Consider the following 15,682-nt stretch of genomic DNA (forward strand, 5'->3'; position numbering starts at 1 on the left):
ATTTAATGGGTTTTTCAGATCTTACCACATTTCCCAGTGCATTAACCCATCACTTCCCTAAGCGCAAAGAGTGATTAAAAAAGAAAAGAAAAATTCTTAAGCAGATTTGTTGTGCCAGTGCGATAGAGCACTTTAATCTGCTTGAACCGTGCAAACCTAAATTTCTGGTTTGAATTCATCTCCCAAAATAACATGACAGGGGGCAACCACAAGGTTGTACTTCTTCTTCTATCCTGCGCTTAAGCTCATCAATTGTGACTTCATTTTCAACCAAGTGAGAATGATTCTTCCATGCAGTATGAACTGTTTATTACATTTATTATGTCTCTGACTACCAGTTGCTCTGGAACATGAATGAGCCCATGTACTTGCCTACGTGGACTCGTCATTGTGAAACTTCCTTCCTAGGAAGGAGCAGGTAGGTGAATGTTTGCAGGGCGCTTCACCGGTGGCTTTGATTTTTGTAGGAGTCGCAGTCTATACTGGAATGGAAACCAAAATGGCTTTGAACTACCAAGGAAAATCCCAGAAGCGATCTGCAGTTGAAAAGTAGGTTATCTGGACATATTGTAAATCTCTTTTGAGTCAACTGTTGTTTAATTGGATTGTGTATATAGTACTTCAACTGTCTTCCTTTGTCTCAGACACACCCAGTGTTGGAAACTGAGATATGAAAGCTAGGAGCTAAGGCACAACAATGGAATGTCTAGGCGCACTTTTTTAAAAAACAAGAAAGCAGTTCTGAAATTGAATGCACTGCAGCTAAAACACTATGTTAATTTTTCACATGGTCTAGTCCTTCCCCTGCGCATGCACCCCCCAATATTCTTATGAGGATCCTTTCTCCAGTCTTCAGAGAGTAGCTGGAAGTGGGGAGGCAGAAAAAAGCTCCTTCTTTCCTTCCAACAGTGGCAGTTTTAATCTGAAATCGCACCCAGAGCTCAGAAACTGCTCACGCTAATGAAATCCCCTGTTGCAAAATGTGCCTAGAAAAATGGGAGTTTCGAACATGGCACACGCTGAAGAAGAAAAGCCCAGCTTTGTGGTGGTAACACATTCCGTATTTGCCCGAATGTAATGTGCACCTTAATTTTTGCAACGTAATTTGGCCAAAAAAGGCCAAATTAGATTCGAGTAAATATGGTATTTGTAAAATTGAAGAGGGATGGTAATTTACACCCCCCACACACACACGCCCTGTATAAGACATGCGCTGTGTGTGAAAGGGTAAGGTTGGACTGGACTACCTTGTGCCATGTCCCTCTCTGCATGCCTTCCAAATGTGTGGGAAGGTAGAAGGAATCCCTACCAGCAGAACAAGGCATTCTGGAGGTGGGAAAGGCTTTAGCCAGCCCAGGATTCATTGGATCCCGAACTGGATTGCTGATAATGCTGCAGTCATCCTGCCCCCACCTTGAATCTGAGGCCCCCAGGTGGTCTCACCTCTTTGTAAAGCCCCAACACTTGGTTTCCTCCCTGGAATTTCTATAGAAATTAACTGGAGTGCCTCAGTGGCTGTGTTTAGGAGCTATTGTATCCCTCACCAGTTTCACAGCCCTGCCTGGCCTCCCTGTTTTGCACTCCACTCTGTTCTGGCCAAGCCATGCCCACCCACAAATCACCTGGCATCATGTATGACCATATGTATGTAACAACAACAACAACACAGAGCCTGGATTGGCTTCTCGCCCCAGTCAGGTTTAAACTTCGAATGCTAAATAATTCTTTTTCGTCCTTTAAAATTGTAAACTGCCTTGGGTTCTTTGCCAGAAAGGCAGCATATAAATGCACTGAATAAATAAACGATTGAATCACGTGTGGGCAGGTGGGCAGGAGGCTGGGCTGGGCTGAAACAAAAGTGTTTTCTGCAGCATGGGTGACCAGCTGATCAGCAGGACTTCAGAGCACCATGCATGGGTCCCTCCACGGTGCTTTGAGGTCCTGCCTGGCCGTCATGAATGCTTCAGCTGAGAATCATGCATTGCAGGGGGTTGGGCTTAGATGATCCTTGGGGTCGCTTCCAACTCTGCAGTTCTATGATTCTATGATTGTAAGTGCTTCAAAGCGTCATGTCGCTTATCTGATGAGCGGGCTGCCGTACCTACCCATCAGCTTTGGCATGGGGGTTAGGGGAGTTCCAGTTCCCCACCCCTGCTAAGGTTTACATCAACATTTTGGATTAATCATAGAATCATAGAGTTGGAAGAGACCACAAGGGCCATCGAGTCCAACCCCCTGCCAAGCAGGAAACACCATCAGAGCACTCCTGACATATGGTTGTCAAGCCTCTGCTTAAAGACCTCCAAAGAAGGAGACTCCAGAAATAAATAGGTATCCAGTGCAGTACCTCCCCTGCCCCCCAATATTCTCTGCCATCTGTCTCAAGGTAGCAGTCAGGCCAGTGCATCGTCTATCAGTTGCATGTCTCAAACGCTTTTCAAAAGAGAGCCTCACATACGCATGAGCGTAATGTGGTTTAATTCAAGTGAGGGGTCTAATGCTGGTGCAATTCTCTTGAAACAAGGCTGGATGGCTGCAAAACCTTGGGGTGTATTGTACCTTTATAAGTCTTGGAATTGTTTATTTCAGGTCCCTATCAGCATAGAGTTTTCCCACTGCTTGCGTAATACTATAAACCACTGTGATTCTTTTTTAACACTTTGCCTTTCCAGATCGATCAACATGTTCTTGATCGTTTATTTATGCATTCTTGTGGGCAAGGCTATAATATGCACAACTCTGAAGTACGTCTGGCAAAGCGTTCCATTTCACGACGAGCCTTGGTACAACCAGAGAACCCAAAAGGACAAAGAAGCCTTCAAGGTAACTGGGCTTGCTTCAGCTTTGATTGCCGCCACCGCTGTATTCGTTAGCGTTTGCCCTTGTGTACTTTTTAAAACAACAGTCCAGTCAATCTTTCTGTTCTCTCTAGCTCTTAAAAATGTTCACCGATTTCCTGTCCTTCATGGTTCTCTTCAATTTCATCATCCCTGTCTCCATGTACGTGACAGTCGAGATGCAGAAATTCCTGGGCTCCTTCTTCATTTCATGGGACAAAGAGATGTATGATGTGAGCTGCAATGAAGGAGCCTTAGTGAACACCTCTGACCTCAATGAAGAGCTGGGCCAGGTCAGAAGCATCTCTTTTCCTTTTTCTCACCTTTCCCTCCTCCCCACTGCAGTTAGTGTCTTACGATCTGTTGGTCCAAGTTAAAATGATTCAACTACCACTGTATTGAATTTTGATGAGAACTGACCTGAAGTGTCAGTAGTGACATGGGTTTTCCAGAAAAATCCAAACTGGAAAATTTCCCCAAGGTAAAAATGGACTAATTTTTACATGCTAATCAGAGTAATTTGCTTGTGAAGTTTTCAGATTGCATTGGAGAAGCTGCAGATGCCATGGAGAGTGAGTGATGTGCTTCAGCAAGTTAATTGTCCTTGTTATTTATAAGTAATGCTAAAAACTCACACTGTGCTAAGCTTGACTAATACTGAATCTGCAGTCGGCATCCATTCATTCTTCCAAAGGTCCTTGTGGAACAACAGATTTTCTGCAGAAAAAATAAGTACCAATTCTCCCCCCCCCCCCAGCCCACAACATAATAATAATCCTTCAGAGCTCACATTTTTTTCACTAAAGTTCTGGACTCAAAAAAGAACTGTCTACTTAACCCTGACAACTCAGTCCTGTTTGGAAGTAAGTCTTTCTGAATTCAGTGAGGCTTACTGGTGCGGTTAGGGTTGTAGCCCAAATCAATTTAGAATTGCTTCCAAGTTCCAAAATACTGAGAGCTCAAGATTTGACCATCAATCCAAGTAGAAGATCACCTTTACTTTGATATTCCATTAGCATTCTCTTCTCAGTTAGATCCTGTTTATTTCTGCCCTCCCTAATGAGAACAATGCAACTATAGAAAAGCATATTGCAACTATCAAAACAAAAGAAAGCATGGCTTGGTTGTGAAACAAGCCGAGCAAACATGTCAGGGAGAAGATAGGAGATTTCCTGCCAGTGCAGTGGCTCTAAAAGGCCGTTTAGCCAGCCAAGACGTAATCATCTGGCCTTAACAGAACCTGAGACTTCTAGGTTCTCGTGTTCCTTTCAACACAGGATTTCTTTTTAGAGTATTTAAATATGCATTAGCGCTAAAGATTGATTCTTTGGGCCCCTGAGTGCTGGATGCTATAATTAGCCTCACTAAACAGGATTTGCGTGCTTGTTACCATGCAGGGAAATGTCAGGCTCCCAATCCCATGCTGTTCACATGTCAGCTGATCCTCCTAGTCGTGCTGCTTTTAATTTTTAAAATCGCTTCTTCTCCTCCTTTTGCAGCGGGACTGTTTTTCTTGCAAATAGAAACTTGGTTTGACTTTTTTGTTTTTCCCTTTCTTGGGCAGTTGGGCTTCACTGCTTGCTGCTGTGTAAGGCATGGCTCAGCAGCCAGAAGATCTCGGCCAAATTCTCCCTCCCAATGGCCTGTCTTCTCCCATCTGGGGAGGGAATGGGTTCTCTGTGAAGTGGACTTGTCAGTAGGCCACATGGAGGGATGGAGCCTTGGTTCTCCACCCTTTGCTTCAGGGATGGGAAACTTGTGTCCCTCCAGACTGCAGGCTCCCACAGTTTTCGGCCTCAGCCAACACAGCCAGTGATCAATGCTGATGGAAATTGTAGCTCAACTCTGCTTTTCTTCCATTTTCCAAGTGGCCCTCCAAGAAAATTAGTTTCTGGCCAGGAACGTGAAAACAACTAACTTGCTTGCTCACCTGGACAGTGAGATGAAACTAGATCATCACGGGGGGGGGGGGGAGGTACCAGTGTATATCTGTCTTTGAAGAATGAGCAGGATAAAAATGAAAACAGTGTAAAGAATCAGGGGCCATTGCAGGAAATGTGTGGCATAAATCAGAATGTAACAGGCATGTTTTAATTCTAGCATTCAAGCCACTTCCTAAAGCGTGTCTTAACACATATATAAAAGTGAAGTGGGCCTCCTTTTCCTATAGATGCCACCGGTTGGGGAAAGAGCAAAGGGTTTTGTTTCTCGTTAACTGGGAGCCATTTCTCTTTTTCTTTTAGGTTGAGTATGTGTTTTCTGATAAAACGGGGACTTTAACAGAAAACACAATGGAGTTCATTGAGTGCAGCATTGACGGCTACAAGTATGGAGATTCCATTACAGAGGTCGATGGATTGAAGGGTCATGGAAAAGCAGAGAAGGTAAGCATCCAGTGCAGGGCAGCCCAACTTCCTGTACCAAGAGGGCTGCAAGAGTACTTAGACAAGCTTTTTGTGGTATTGTATGTGCGGGTTGCACACTGTCTTGTCGCGGGGGGTGGGGGGTGGGGTGGAGCAAGACTAAAATTTGACTGCTGTTGCACTGGAAGCAGCTGGTCCTGTGACGATGTCTCCGTGTTTATTCCTTGTATCCCTGGAACAGGAAGCCTGCTTGCTAACGTGCTCGTTTCCTTTTGTTACATCCCTTCCCCAGAACCGCGAAGAGCTGTTCCTTCGTGCTTTGTGCCTCTGCCACACAGTTCAGGTCCAGCAGAAAGACGAAATGGATTCAGGGGGGTCGCAGACAGGCAGCACGAGCAAGTATGTTGCCGCTTCCCCAGACGAGATTGCTTTGCTGCAAGGAGCTCAAAAGTAAGGATGTCTTCGGAGGCAAGGCCACTCCCTTCCCAGTACATCTATCTTCCCACTCAGTTGTATTGAACGGTACACAAATGTTCCTCGTGAGGCCATTATGCTCACAGGTGGACACACTCCATTTTTGGATACTGAGAGTGTAAAGAAAATATTGCTGAAACTGCCTGGTGAAATTTGGCTTAAAGGTGTTTGCAGTTGTTGGGGGGTCTGGCTGTAGGTTTCCATGACTTAGGCCATGCTTTGGAATTCCCTTGATGCATGAGCAATGCTAGGAGCCACCGTGGCTGGGCACCTGCTGAAGCTCAGAATTGCAGGGACAGGAGGAAGTCCTGCCATTGTGGTACCCACTGGTCTGGTCCTGTCAGAGTTATTGTGCATACTCTCTCTGTCAAGACCAGTCTGAGGCACGTCTCAGAATCCCTAGAATCCCCAGATGTTTCCTTGGCCCATTTCCCTCCTGCCTTTTTCCATTTACCCCATAATGGTGGAAAGCAAGGGCAGTTGGACTCCCAAGTCCCGTCAGCCACAATAGCTGTTGTCATGCAGTCATAAATGTAGTCATGTAGTCAACAACATCTGGAGGGTAACAGAAGAGGAAGGATTATTTTGACCAAGATGTGTCCTTTGCCTGCAGGCATTTGATCTGTTTGTTTGAGGATTATTTTGTGGTTTACCCCCTTCTTTTTAAATTGTATTTTATCTGCTGCATCTGTCAGGTCTTTTAATTTTTTGTTTTTGTTTTCAATTGCTTGGGACAACTCTAATTGGATTTTATGGTTTATTAAAATTGTTGTAAGCCAACGGATGCAAATAGGACCATAGGGTTGCAACCTGCAAAGACATACTCTGAATAGACCCTTTGAAATGAAGTACCCAAGCTCTTCAATTCCAGCTGGTCTGCTTTGTGCGGGACTAACATTGGATATACAATCACTAACCATCTAGCTCAGTGTTGTTTACACTGACTGGCAGCAGCAGCAGCTCTGTGATTTCAGGCATAGCATATTTCTTGGCTCTCCCTGGAGATGCCTGGGACTTTCTGCATTCAAAAGAGGTGCCCTACCACTTTGCTGTGGCCCCTCTGGTGAAAAGGTGGGCTGGAAGTATTTATAACAAGTCGTTAAAATGAAGAAGCTGAGTCAGGAAGGTGAATCACTTGGAAGTGAGTCTTTGCCGCCTACTCAGACAGGTGTGGGCGTAATTGTAGAGGCAGTGGCATGCATCTGGAGAAGATGCTTGTAAAGCAGATGTGGGGGGGGGGTTCTTAATCTTTCTACTGGGGGAGAGCCAACTTCTTCTCTCCCTTGGCCATGACATTGCACCTGTCCTCTGCGCATTTTGGAGCTGACAGCTCAGGTCCCTTCACCTTAAGGAACCTGGCAGGCACCCTTTTCTCTGAAACCAAGGCCATTTCAGAATCTCCCGGGGCCAGACAGATGGGAAGTCAACTGACAACTTCCAAAATCAGGGTGGGACAGTGTGAAAAATTGGGCTCGGTGCTGGTTGCAGCCCACCTGTTACCCATCCTGGCCTAAACGTAGGTTGCTGGGTGGCGGTGTCTTGATTTTTAACAGCAATCACTCTTGTCTCATCAGTGGAGGAACATTCCAACAACTGGGCTTGGTCCTTTACCTCTTGCTGAAAAACAGTGTCACCCCCCTTTTTTTCTTTTCTTTTTGGCTTGCTTGCTTGTTTGTTTTAAGTTGCATTTGATGCTTCTAAGGTCAGCGCAGGCTGAACCAGAGTCCTTCAGCCTTTTCCCCTGTGTTGCAACTGTGGCCAAAAATAAAAATAAATAAATAAAAGTTTAGATCATTCTGTACAGCAGAGATAAATTCTTTAAAAGTCCTTCGGTCGAGTTTTGTTTTGCAAAGCAGCTGAAACAGGGGCATCAGCAAAATGGAACACATTAACGGACAAAAAATAAACAAGCTGCTTGCCAAGAGAGCAATTGGGGGGGGGGGGATGCAGTCATATTGACCATAAGTTAAAAACAAGCAAAACAGAAGAAATGTGCAGAGCAATCTCTGAACACGCTCTGCCCCCCCCCCCACAAACCACATACAAGGATCAGAGGTTGCTGTATTCCATTGCTTAAACACTCTCTCACACACACACAAACATCTATGGGCGATTGGAAGTCCTTCACCCCCCACAAACTCAGTCCTACATTTTATTTATTTCTAAAAATATTTATAGACAGCCACCTCACATAAAATGCCAGCGTGCAAGTGTACAACAAGTTCAGAAAATAAAAACAACACAGGACAATTGTAAAAAAATGAATAAATAGGCCTGTTGGCATGAACTGGTCTTCAAGAATTACCTGCAAATTAGCAGCAGGATTGCCTGCCAGAAGACTGTTTCTCAGCATCTACCGTATTTTTCGCCCTATAGGACGCACTTTTTCCCCTCCAAAAATGAAGGGGAAATGTGTGTGCGTCCTATGGGGCGAATGCAGGCTTTCGCTGAAGCCTGGAGAGCGAGAGGCATCGGTGCGCACCGACCCCCCTCGCTCTCTAGGCTTCAGGAAGCTATCTGCAAGCCTTGCGAGCCCAGGGGAGTTCGCGCAGGCTTGCAAGGCTTGCGGGCAGCAGCCTGCAGCCCGGAGCACGGGGCGCCCTCCGGAGGACGCCCCGGGCTTCGGGAAGGTGTCCGCGAGCCTCCCGCGCCCGGCGGGAGGTCCTGCCGGGCGCGTGAGGCTTGGGGCAGCAGCCTGCATCCCGAAGCACGGGGTGCCTTCCGGAGGATGCCCCATGCTTCAGGAAGGTTTCCGCAAGCCTCCTGCGCCCGGTGGGAGGTCCTGCCGGGCGTGAGGCTTGGGGCGGCAGCCTGCATCCCGAAGCACGGGGTGCCCTCCGGAGGACGCCCCGTGCTTCGGGAAGGTGTCCGCAAGCCTTGCGCGCCGGGCGGGAGGTCCCGCCAGGCTCGCAAGGCTTGCAGGCAGCAGCCTGTTCTGGGGGCTGGGGTCGGGGGAAGCTCGGGCTTGCCTGGGGGGGAAATATTTTTTTTTTACTTTATTCCCCCCCCCCCCAAAAAAACTAGGTGCATCTTATGGGGCGGTGCGTCCTATGGCGCGAAAAATACGGTAACCTGTGATGCTAAATGTCCAGCCTGGTTTCTGAAACATGAGAAGCAATTCAGATTGAGCAAATGTGCCTGATACTGACGCTTCTCGTTGAACTACGAAGGGGGCAAGGAATGCTGAAGAACATGACACCCCTTTCACCAGACTTTGGAAAGCTTAGTCACTTCTCTGAGATTTCAGCAGATAATGTATTTTCATCCGTGAAAACTAGAAACCTACTTTTTAACAACAACGACAAAAAAAAGTAAACCTGAGATTTTCTCAGGAAGTTGAACTCTGTGTCCAGCACTATTTGTGCAGATTTCCTGCGTTTCCAAGGAACTTCTCACATAACTGCTGCCTATATTGCATTATCAAGCAGCGTTTTCTCCACGTGGCTTTTATTTCATTTTAATTTCTGTCAGTTTTTTGTTTATTTTTAAATCTGAAGTGCGTGTGTGTTGGTTTTTTTTTTTCAACGCCATTCTGTCCTTTTTGTTCATTGACAGGTATGGTTTCACTTTTCTAGGACAAGAAAATAACTTCATGAATGTACAGAACCGAAAAAAGGAAATCGAAAGGTAGGCGCAACCGCGGCTTGGCCTCCCGATATCACGCAAGGCAGCTGAAGCCTGATTAGGGAAACCCTAATACTGGGTGGTGGTGATGGAAATGATTGGCTCATTTTGAGCCATGTTTGTTTGGTTTTTTATTTTAAAAAAATCACTCGCCTGCCTTGAATCTAGCACCTGGTTCCCATTGCTGTTTTCCCACATTTCTGCTTCTGTTGAGCCATCTGGACTGTGACAGATACCTGTTAGAGCAGTACAGAAATCAGCAGGTGTACCTGGGCTGCATCCCCCTTCCTCTTTTTTATATCGCTTAATTGAGGTGGGGCAGCTCCAGCCTTGCGTTTTGCAAGTATTCTCTGTGATCCTTGCATGTGGCTGCTGGCTCCACATTAGAATTCCAGAAGTGCTAGCATCTTTTAAAATCCACGATTAATGTACTCAAAACAGTTTTCTCTTTTTTAGGAGGGTGGGGGAGGCATCCTTAAGTGGGCTAAGGCTATTAAAGGAGCTAAAAGACAAGGGTTGGCTGGCTGCTCCTCCTCCTGCTTTCAGACATGCCCCCTTTCTTCCCAGAGGCCAGATAAGCATCCCTTAGGAGGGTGGGTTTGACTTAGACACCCCTTTTCATTTACACAAGTTACAACCCCTAAATACCTTCATAATAGATATAGAGTGTTTGTTATCCTTTCCAGAGCAGCGGCTAACTGAAGCTTATGCAGGGTTCTTGTTTGATTCACTTGTGTAGGGTTTGAGGGTAATAAGTGGTTTGAGTTTCCCAGCCACCTTCCAAGACCCTAAATGCTCTTTGTCCTTCTTGCCTCAAAAGGTACGAACTGCTGAATGTTCTAGATTTTGATTGTGTCCGTCGCCGAATGAGTGTTCTCGTGAAATCGCACGATGGTGAGTTGCAGCTCTTTTCTCTCTTCACCATGAAATTTATTATTTTGGCTTTTCCAGCAGCGGCCTGTTAGTTTAACTTCTTCACTGCTTTAAATATTAATCAATCCCTTTTCTTTTTCTTTTTAAAATAGTTTTTATTAAAGTTTTCAAATACACATTTCCACCATTAAATACCCACCATTATAATAATACATTCATTGACCTCCCTGCTTCCTCTTCCATGGGTCTTTTAATTTTCTCATAATTAATGCATATTCCGTTAAAACCATTTAATCCCCCAATCGTATTTCCTCATTCTACATTATATTGTAGAACTTACCTCAATCCTGTTAGCATTTTCACTTGTTTACTGTTATTTTCCAGATATTCCACAAAAAAAATCCACTCCCCTTTGTAGACTCGACCTTCTTGTTCTCTTACTTTACTGGTTAGGTCTGCGAACTCTGCATATTCTATCCTTTTAAGTTGCCATTCCTCCTTCTTAGAGACCTCTCTCACACTCCATTTGGGGGCTAACAAAGTCCGAGCTGCTGTAGTTGCACACAGAAATAATTTTTTCTGACTCATGGGTACCTCCATCTGAACCATTCCCAAAAGGAATGCTTCTGGTTTTGGGGGGCATGTTTTTTAAAAACTTGTTTTCATCTCATAGTATTTCATTTCCCAATAATCTTTAACTATTTTGCATGACCACCACAGATGAAAAAAATGTGGCTACTTCTTTACATTCCCAACACAAGTCAGATTAAGATTTATACATCTAGGCTAATCTACTCAGGGTTAAATACCCTCTATGTATCATTTTTATATGGTTTTCTTTCAATGTGTAGCATGAAGATCTTTCTTCCATAATTACTCCCAGAGATCAAATTCTATGTTATGCCCTAGATCTCTCGTCCTATGAATCACTGATTATTTTACCCACCCATCCCTTTTCAAACTCTGTTTTTAGGAAGCATATACCTGTTCTGCAAAGGAGCAGACTCTGCAGTTTTCCCCAGGGTCCCAGAAGCTGACGTCCAAAAAACAAGGATACATGTAGAACGCAATGCAATGGTAAGTACGCTGACTTTGACTGATGAGTTATTTTGTTTTGTTCATAGAGAGAATGCATAGTCCAGAATCTTGTCGTTTGGAAAATCAAATGCCGTTAAGCTTTGCCCAGATTGGCTGTTGATTTTTAACAGGGACCATGTTTGGACTAAAACCCCAAAGGCTGGTGGCAGTGGCTCTTTCCACCAGCTCACCCTTTCAGGATCACCTTTGCTGCTGACTCTCCAGGATAAATAGTGCAGAACTTGCAAGATAATAGCAATGGCCACCAACCGGGATGGCTTTAAGAGAGGGTTAGAGAAATTCATGGACGGAAAGGTTTTCAACAACTGCTAGCCAGGCTGGCTATGTTTCCCCTCCACTGCTAGAGGCAGTATGCAGTTGGATAACAGTTTTTTGGGAATCTGAGGAGGAGAGAGCACAATTGTCCCCAGGTCCCATTTGTGGGCTTCCTGAAACCATTTGGTTGGCTGCTTCTGCATTTTGTGATAGCGAATCCATTAGTACTAACGGCATGAACCCTATTTGCATCACAGTTGCTGTTCCCTTGGAGAAGGGGTGCTGTCTCCAAAAGCCTTGCATCTTGGCTTGTGTGGTAGAAAACAACTGATGACAAAGGGTGATGTTAATTTGTAAAGGGGCGGGATTGGGCTCCCAATTGCCTATTCCTAATCAAATGTTTTAATGGGTTTCATATTGATGGCCCCAACCTTAAACTTTTAAAATTTTGTACTGTTAAATGGGAGCCTCCAGCTTCAGTACAGTGGTACCTCTGGATGCGAACAGGATCCTTTCTGGAGCCCCGTTCGCATCCTGAGCAGAACGCAACACACGTCTGCGCATGCGCGGATCGTGATTCGCCATAGGCGTGACGTCATTTTGAGCGTCTACATGCGCGAGCGGCGAAACCCGGAAGTAACCCATTCCGTTACTTCCGGGTCGCCGCAGGACGCAACCTGAAAACATTCAACCCGAAGCTACTTTAACCCGAGGTATGACTGTATTCTGAACACTGGCTGGGGAGCAGCGGCAAGTAAGGGCTGTTGATGTAATGCCTTGTATCTGGCTGGTCACTGTGGGAAACGGGACGCTGGAATCTTTATTGGCCTTGCTTATTCTGTGGATAATAAACTTCTTTTCCATTGTGGAACACAAGCTGTTGTGCATTGGGTTCCCAGGTTGTCTCCTGAACCCAGGCACTGACTAGACCTGCATCTGCTTAGCTTCAGCAAGGTGGCTTCCCCTCTCACCCACCTCATACTTTTAGACAAGGTCTTGGGACTCAGTGAATCTCTTGGTCTGATCCCACAAGTCTCTTAGGTTTTTGAGCACCTGAAGGGTCACTCTGCTGCTACCAACTACACTTGGCATCAGTGGATTTACTGCAAGGAAGGCTCTGAGAATCATGGCCGTCAACCCATGACCCAGCAATCTTTTTAAGGCAGCTTTGAGAGGCTACCTATGACTTCTGGCCCAGCAGGTTAAGTCTGGGTTTTTTTGCAGGTGCCTGCGAGCAACTGAACCCTGCTGTTCTAGAGGGAAGTTGGGTGGGAGACCTGAGGTTTAGAAAAATGCACATCCTTGCTTGTTTTTTTAGGATGGGTATCGAACTCTCTGCGTGGCCTACAAAGAAATATCTCACCATGATTACCACATAATTGATACCCGGGTTAAGGAAGCGACAATGGCGCTACAGGACCGGGAAGCAAAGATGGCCCAGGTTTTCGACGATATTGAGAGGAACATGCATTTGATTGGGTCCACAGCTGTGGAAGACAAGTAAGTGTCCACAGGAAAAGAAACGTGACCTCCGCAACTTGGAAAAGGAGATTGGGTGATGTTTTTGTCCCTGCCTTTCATCGCAAGAGCCCAAGGCAGGCTACATATATATTGTTAAACGCCAAGGTAAAGAGTGCATCCATACAGCTCCACCACATGACTGAGAACCCAGATGTGCCTAGGCACATCCCCCTCCATGTGTGTTGGCCTCCTTTCACATTTTATGGGAGTGCATTGTGAACATGCACGACCCCGCTTCTTTCATGCGCTCACTGAATGTGGGGTGGCTGGCTCTCCTACATAGCCCTGTTGTGTTTCTGCCAACCAGTTTAGAATGCCAGCTAGCCAGAAGAGCACCTTGCTGAATATTCTCACCAAATGCCATCAGTGGAAAAATAATGCCAGTGAGGAAGCTTGCCACGGGGTTTGAATGTAGCGGCCAGAGGGACACTGTAGCATGGAGGTGTCAGTGCACCAGTAGGCTTTGATCTCCGTTGCCTGTCTGAGCAACTTCAGAACCTGTCCTCCTCTTTCAGGTCTCCTCTGCCTTTTCCCTTCTCAGCCATACAGGGCCCAGCTGCTCTCCTGATAACCTTATGTCAGATTTTTGTGGTGGCCTCAGGACTAAAGGGGTAGCAAATGTAGTTTGCATGCAGAAGGTCACAGGTTCAATCCCAGGAATCTCCGTTTGAAGTGACCAGGGAACAGGTGACGTTTCTGTGCCTGAAACCCCTGTAGAACTGCTGCCGGTCAGAGTAGGCAGTACTAAATTACATGGACCAACAGTCTAACCCTAAGGCAGTTCTAATATTCCTACTGCCTGCCTAGAAAGTAAGTAAAATCAGAAATCAGCCCCTGAACTGTTAGAACAGAAGGAAAAGTGAATTATTCTGGAAAATGTACAGTTGTCTTTTCTTTTTTTGTAATAGTGGAATTGTTGACTGGAAAATGCCTTATCTTCTCTTTCTCATCCCCACCAGTTTTGCTGGGTTCCAGTTCATTAATTAATGGTTGTGAGGGTGTCATTATCTCTCTCCTGTATCCTTTTTTACCCTTTACGAATTCTGGATCATTCAAAAGAGTTCTCTCTTTAAAAAAAGAAAAGAAAATTGTAGAGGGGAAAGAACATTTTGGCACACCAGCTGTTTCGTTTGATAAGCGAAAGGTGTCTCTGCCCGTAGGCTGCAGGACTTTGCTGCTGAAACCATTGAGGCCATGCACACCGCGGGCATGAAGATCTGGGTGCTGACAGGGGACAAGCTGGAGACGGCTCAGGCCACCTGCTATGCCTGCAAACTCTTCCAGACCAACACGGAGTTGCTGCACCTGACGGCCAAAATCATGGAAGGGGAAGACCGGAAGGAGGACCGGCTGCACGAGCTGCTCGTGGATTATCACAAGAAGCTGGTGAGCGACGTGCCCCCAAGTGCAAAGAGGTAAGTGTGAAGCAGGCAGCTTCTAAGGGTCTGTGGACAGGCAGCCCTGAGATAACTTTGCAGCCAAAGAGGAGAGACTGGACTTTGTTCAGCCAAGGGCATTCTGTAGTCGATTATTTTCCAGAGGTGCTCTGGAACGCAACCAGTTTTAACCTTTAGCACTATTTGCTGGTGATTACAGAGTTTCTTTTAAAGAGTGCCCAGACTTTGAAATAAAGTTCACTTCTGTGTACCTCAAGGCTGGCCACCATGCCTCTGTTATCCCTCCTCTGTTGGAAGCGATATGTCTCTGAATACCAGTTGATGGGAATCACAGGCGGGGAGGCGCCTACCTGGCTGGCTGCTGTGAGAAATGGATGCTAGACTGGATGGACCACTAGCCCACTGGATCCATCAGGCTTGTCTTATGATGTTCTTTCCCCTGTTTTGGTTCCTTCCTGATTTCCCTCACCCCACAACTTGCAACGAACTCCAACAATTGCTGTTGGCAAGTTTGCTGCAGATGGAAATTGGGAGATCATACCAGGGCAAGTAGGCAGTAGCTTGATCCCATGTCCCTTGACCTTTCATTCAGTGGATATTGTACTAGGATGCTCCTTTCAACCTGAGCTCAAATGTATTCTCCGAATCTTCTCCAAACCCCCTAGGACATGCACACAGAAATAAATCATGCAAATATTTAGTTGATCTGGCTGGTTTCTTCCAACTGTCTTAAACACCAGAGCGTTCTGCTAAGGGGTGGGTGATAGAGGACATGGGGGGGGGCAGTGGGAAGCAAAGGGTGAGTTAGCAGGAATGTGGCTGCAGAGGATAGCAGTAGGGAAGACGAAGAATGTCAGCGGTACACTTTCAAATTCCGAACAGTTAAACAGGCTCAGCACAAAGGCTAGAGTCCATGTTAGTTCTTTTTCCAAAACTCTTCCAGCTACCAGATACCCAGTAAAAAAACTAGGAGCCATTTGAGCAACAGCAGCTTAACAACTGTCCCCAGAGTAGCTTAGTTGAAGGGTTGCAACTCAGAGCTAAAGCATCACATTTGCATTTGAAAGGTCCCATGTTTCATCCCTGCCATCTCCAGATAAGGGGGGGGGGAGGGGGGGAACCAGCCTGAAACCCTGGAGGGAGCCCCTGCCACTCAGTATAGACAAGAAGCAGTTATGTCCACAGCAAAAAGCAAAAGTCCACATCCTTTTGTTCCATTATGTATGCAGTAGTGAAAACA

At 45.9% G+C, this 15,682-nt stretch overlaps 1 protein-coding gene across 9 annotated transcripts in view; it reads left to right on the forward strand.

Moving 5' to 3' along the window:
* The window catches only part of ATP11C (ATPase phospholipid transporting 11C (ATP11C blood group)), a 100,585-nt gene that overhangs the window by 51,445 nt on the left and 33,458 nt on the right, over nucleotides 1-15,682 (forward strand). For all 9 annotated transcript variants that reach the window (XR_013981475.1, XM_080990053.1, XM_080990058.1 and 6 more), the window contains exons 10-19: nucleotides 468-549; nucleotides 2,673-2,823; nucleotides 2,933-3,130; nucleotides 5,081-5,221; nucleotides 5,493-5,650; nucleotides 9,230-9,301; nucleotides 10,119-10,192; nucleotides 11,145-11,248; nucleotides 12,843-13,024; nucleotides 14,206-14,460. Coding sequence is in view for 8 of the 9 variants with exons in the window: in XM_080990053.1 (XP_080846179.1) it covers nucleotides 468-549; nucleotides 2,673-2,823; nucleotides 2,933-3,130; nucleotides 5,081-5,221; nucleotides 5,493-5,650; nucleotides 9,230-9,301; nucleotides 10,119-10,192; nucleotides 11,145-11,248; nucleotides 12,843-13,024; nucleotides 14,206-14,460 (1,417 nt within the window). In the remaining variant the exon portion in view is untranslated. The remainder of the gene's footprint in view (nucleotides 1-467; nucleotides 550-2,672; nucleotides 2,824-2,932; nucleotides 3,131-5,080; nucleotides 5,222-5,492; nucleotides 5,651-9,229; nucleotides 9,302-10,118; nucleotides 10,193-11,144; nucleotides 11,249-12,842; nucleotides 13,025-14,205; nucleotides 14,461-15,682) is intronic.

The sequence above is a fragment of the Podarcis pityusensis genome (genome assembly GCF_964106645.2).
Source record: "Podarcis pityusensis genome assembly, chromosome: Z".
NCBI lineage: Eukaryota > Metazoa > Chordata > Lepidosauria > Squamata > Lacertidae > Podarcis > Podarcis pityusensis.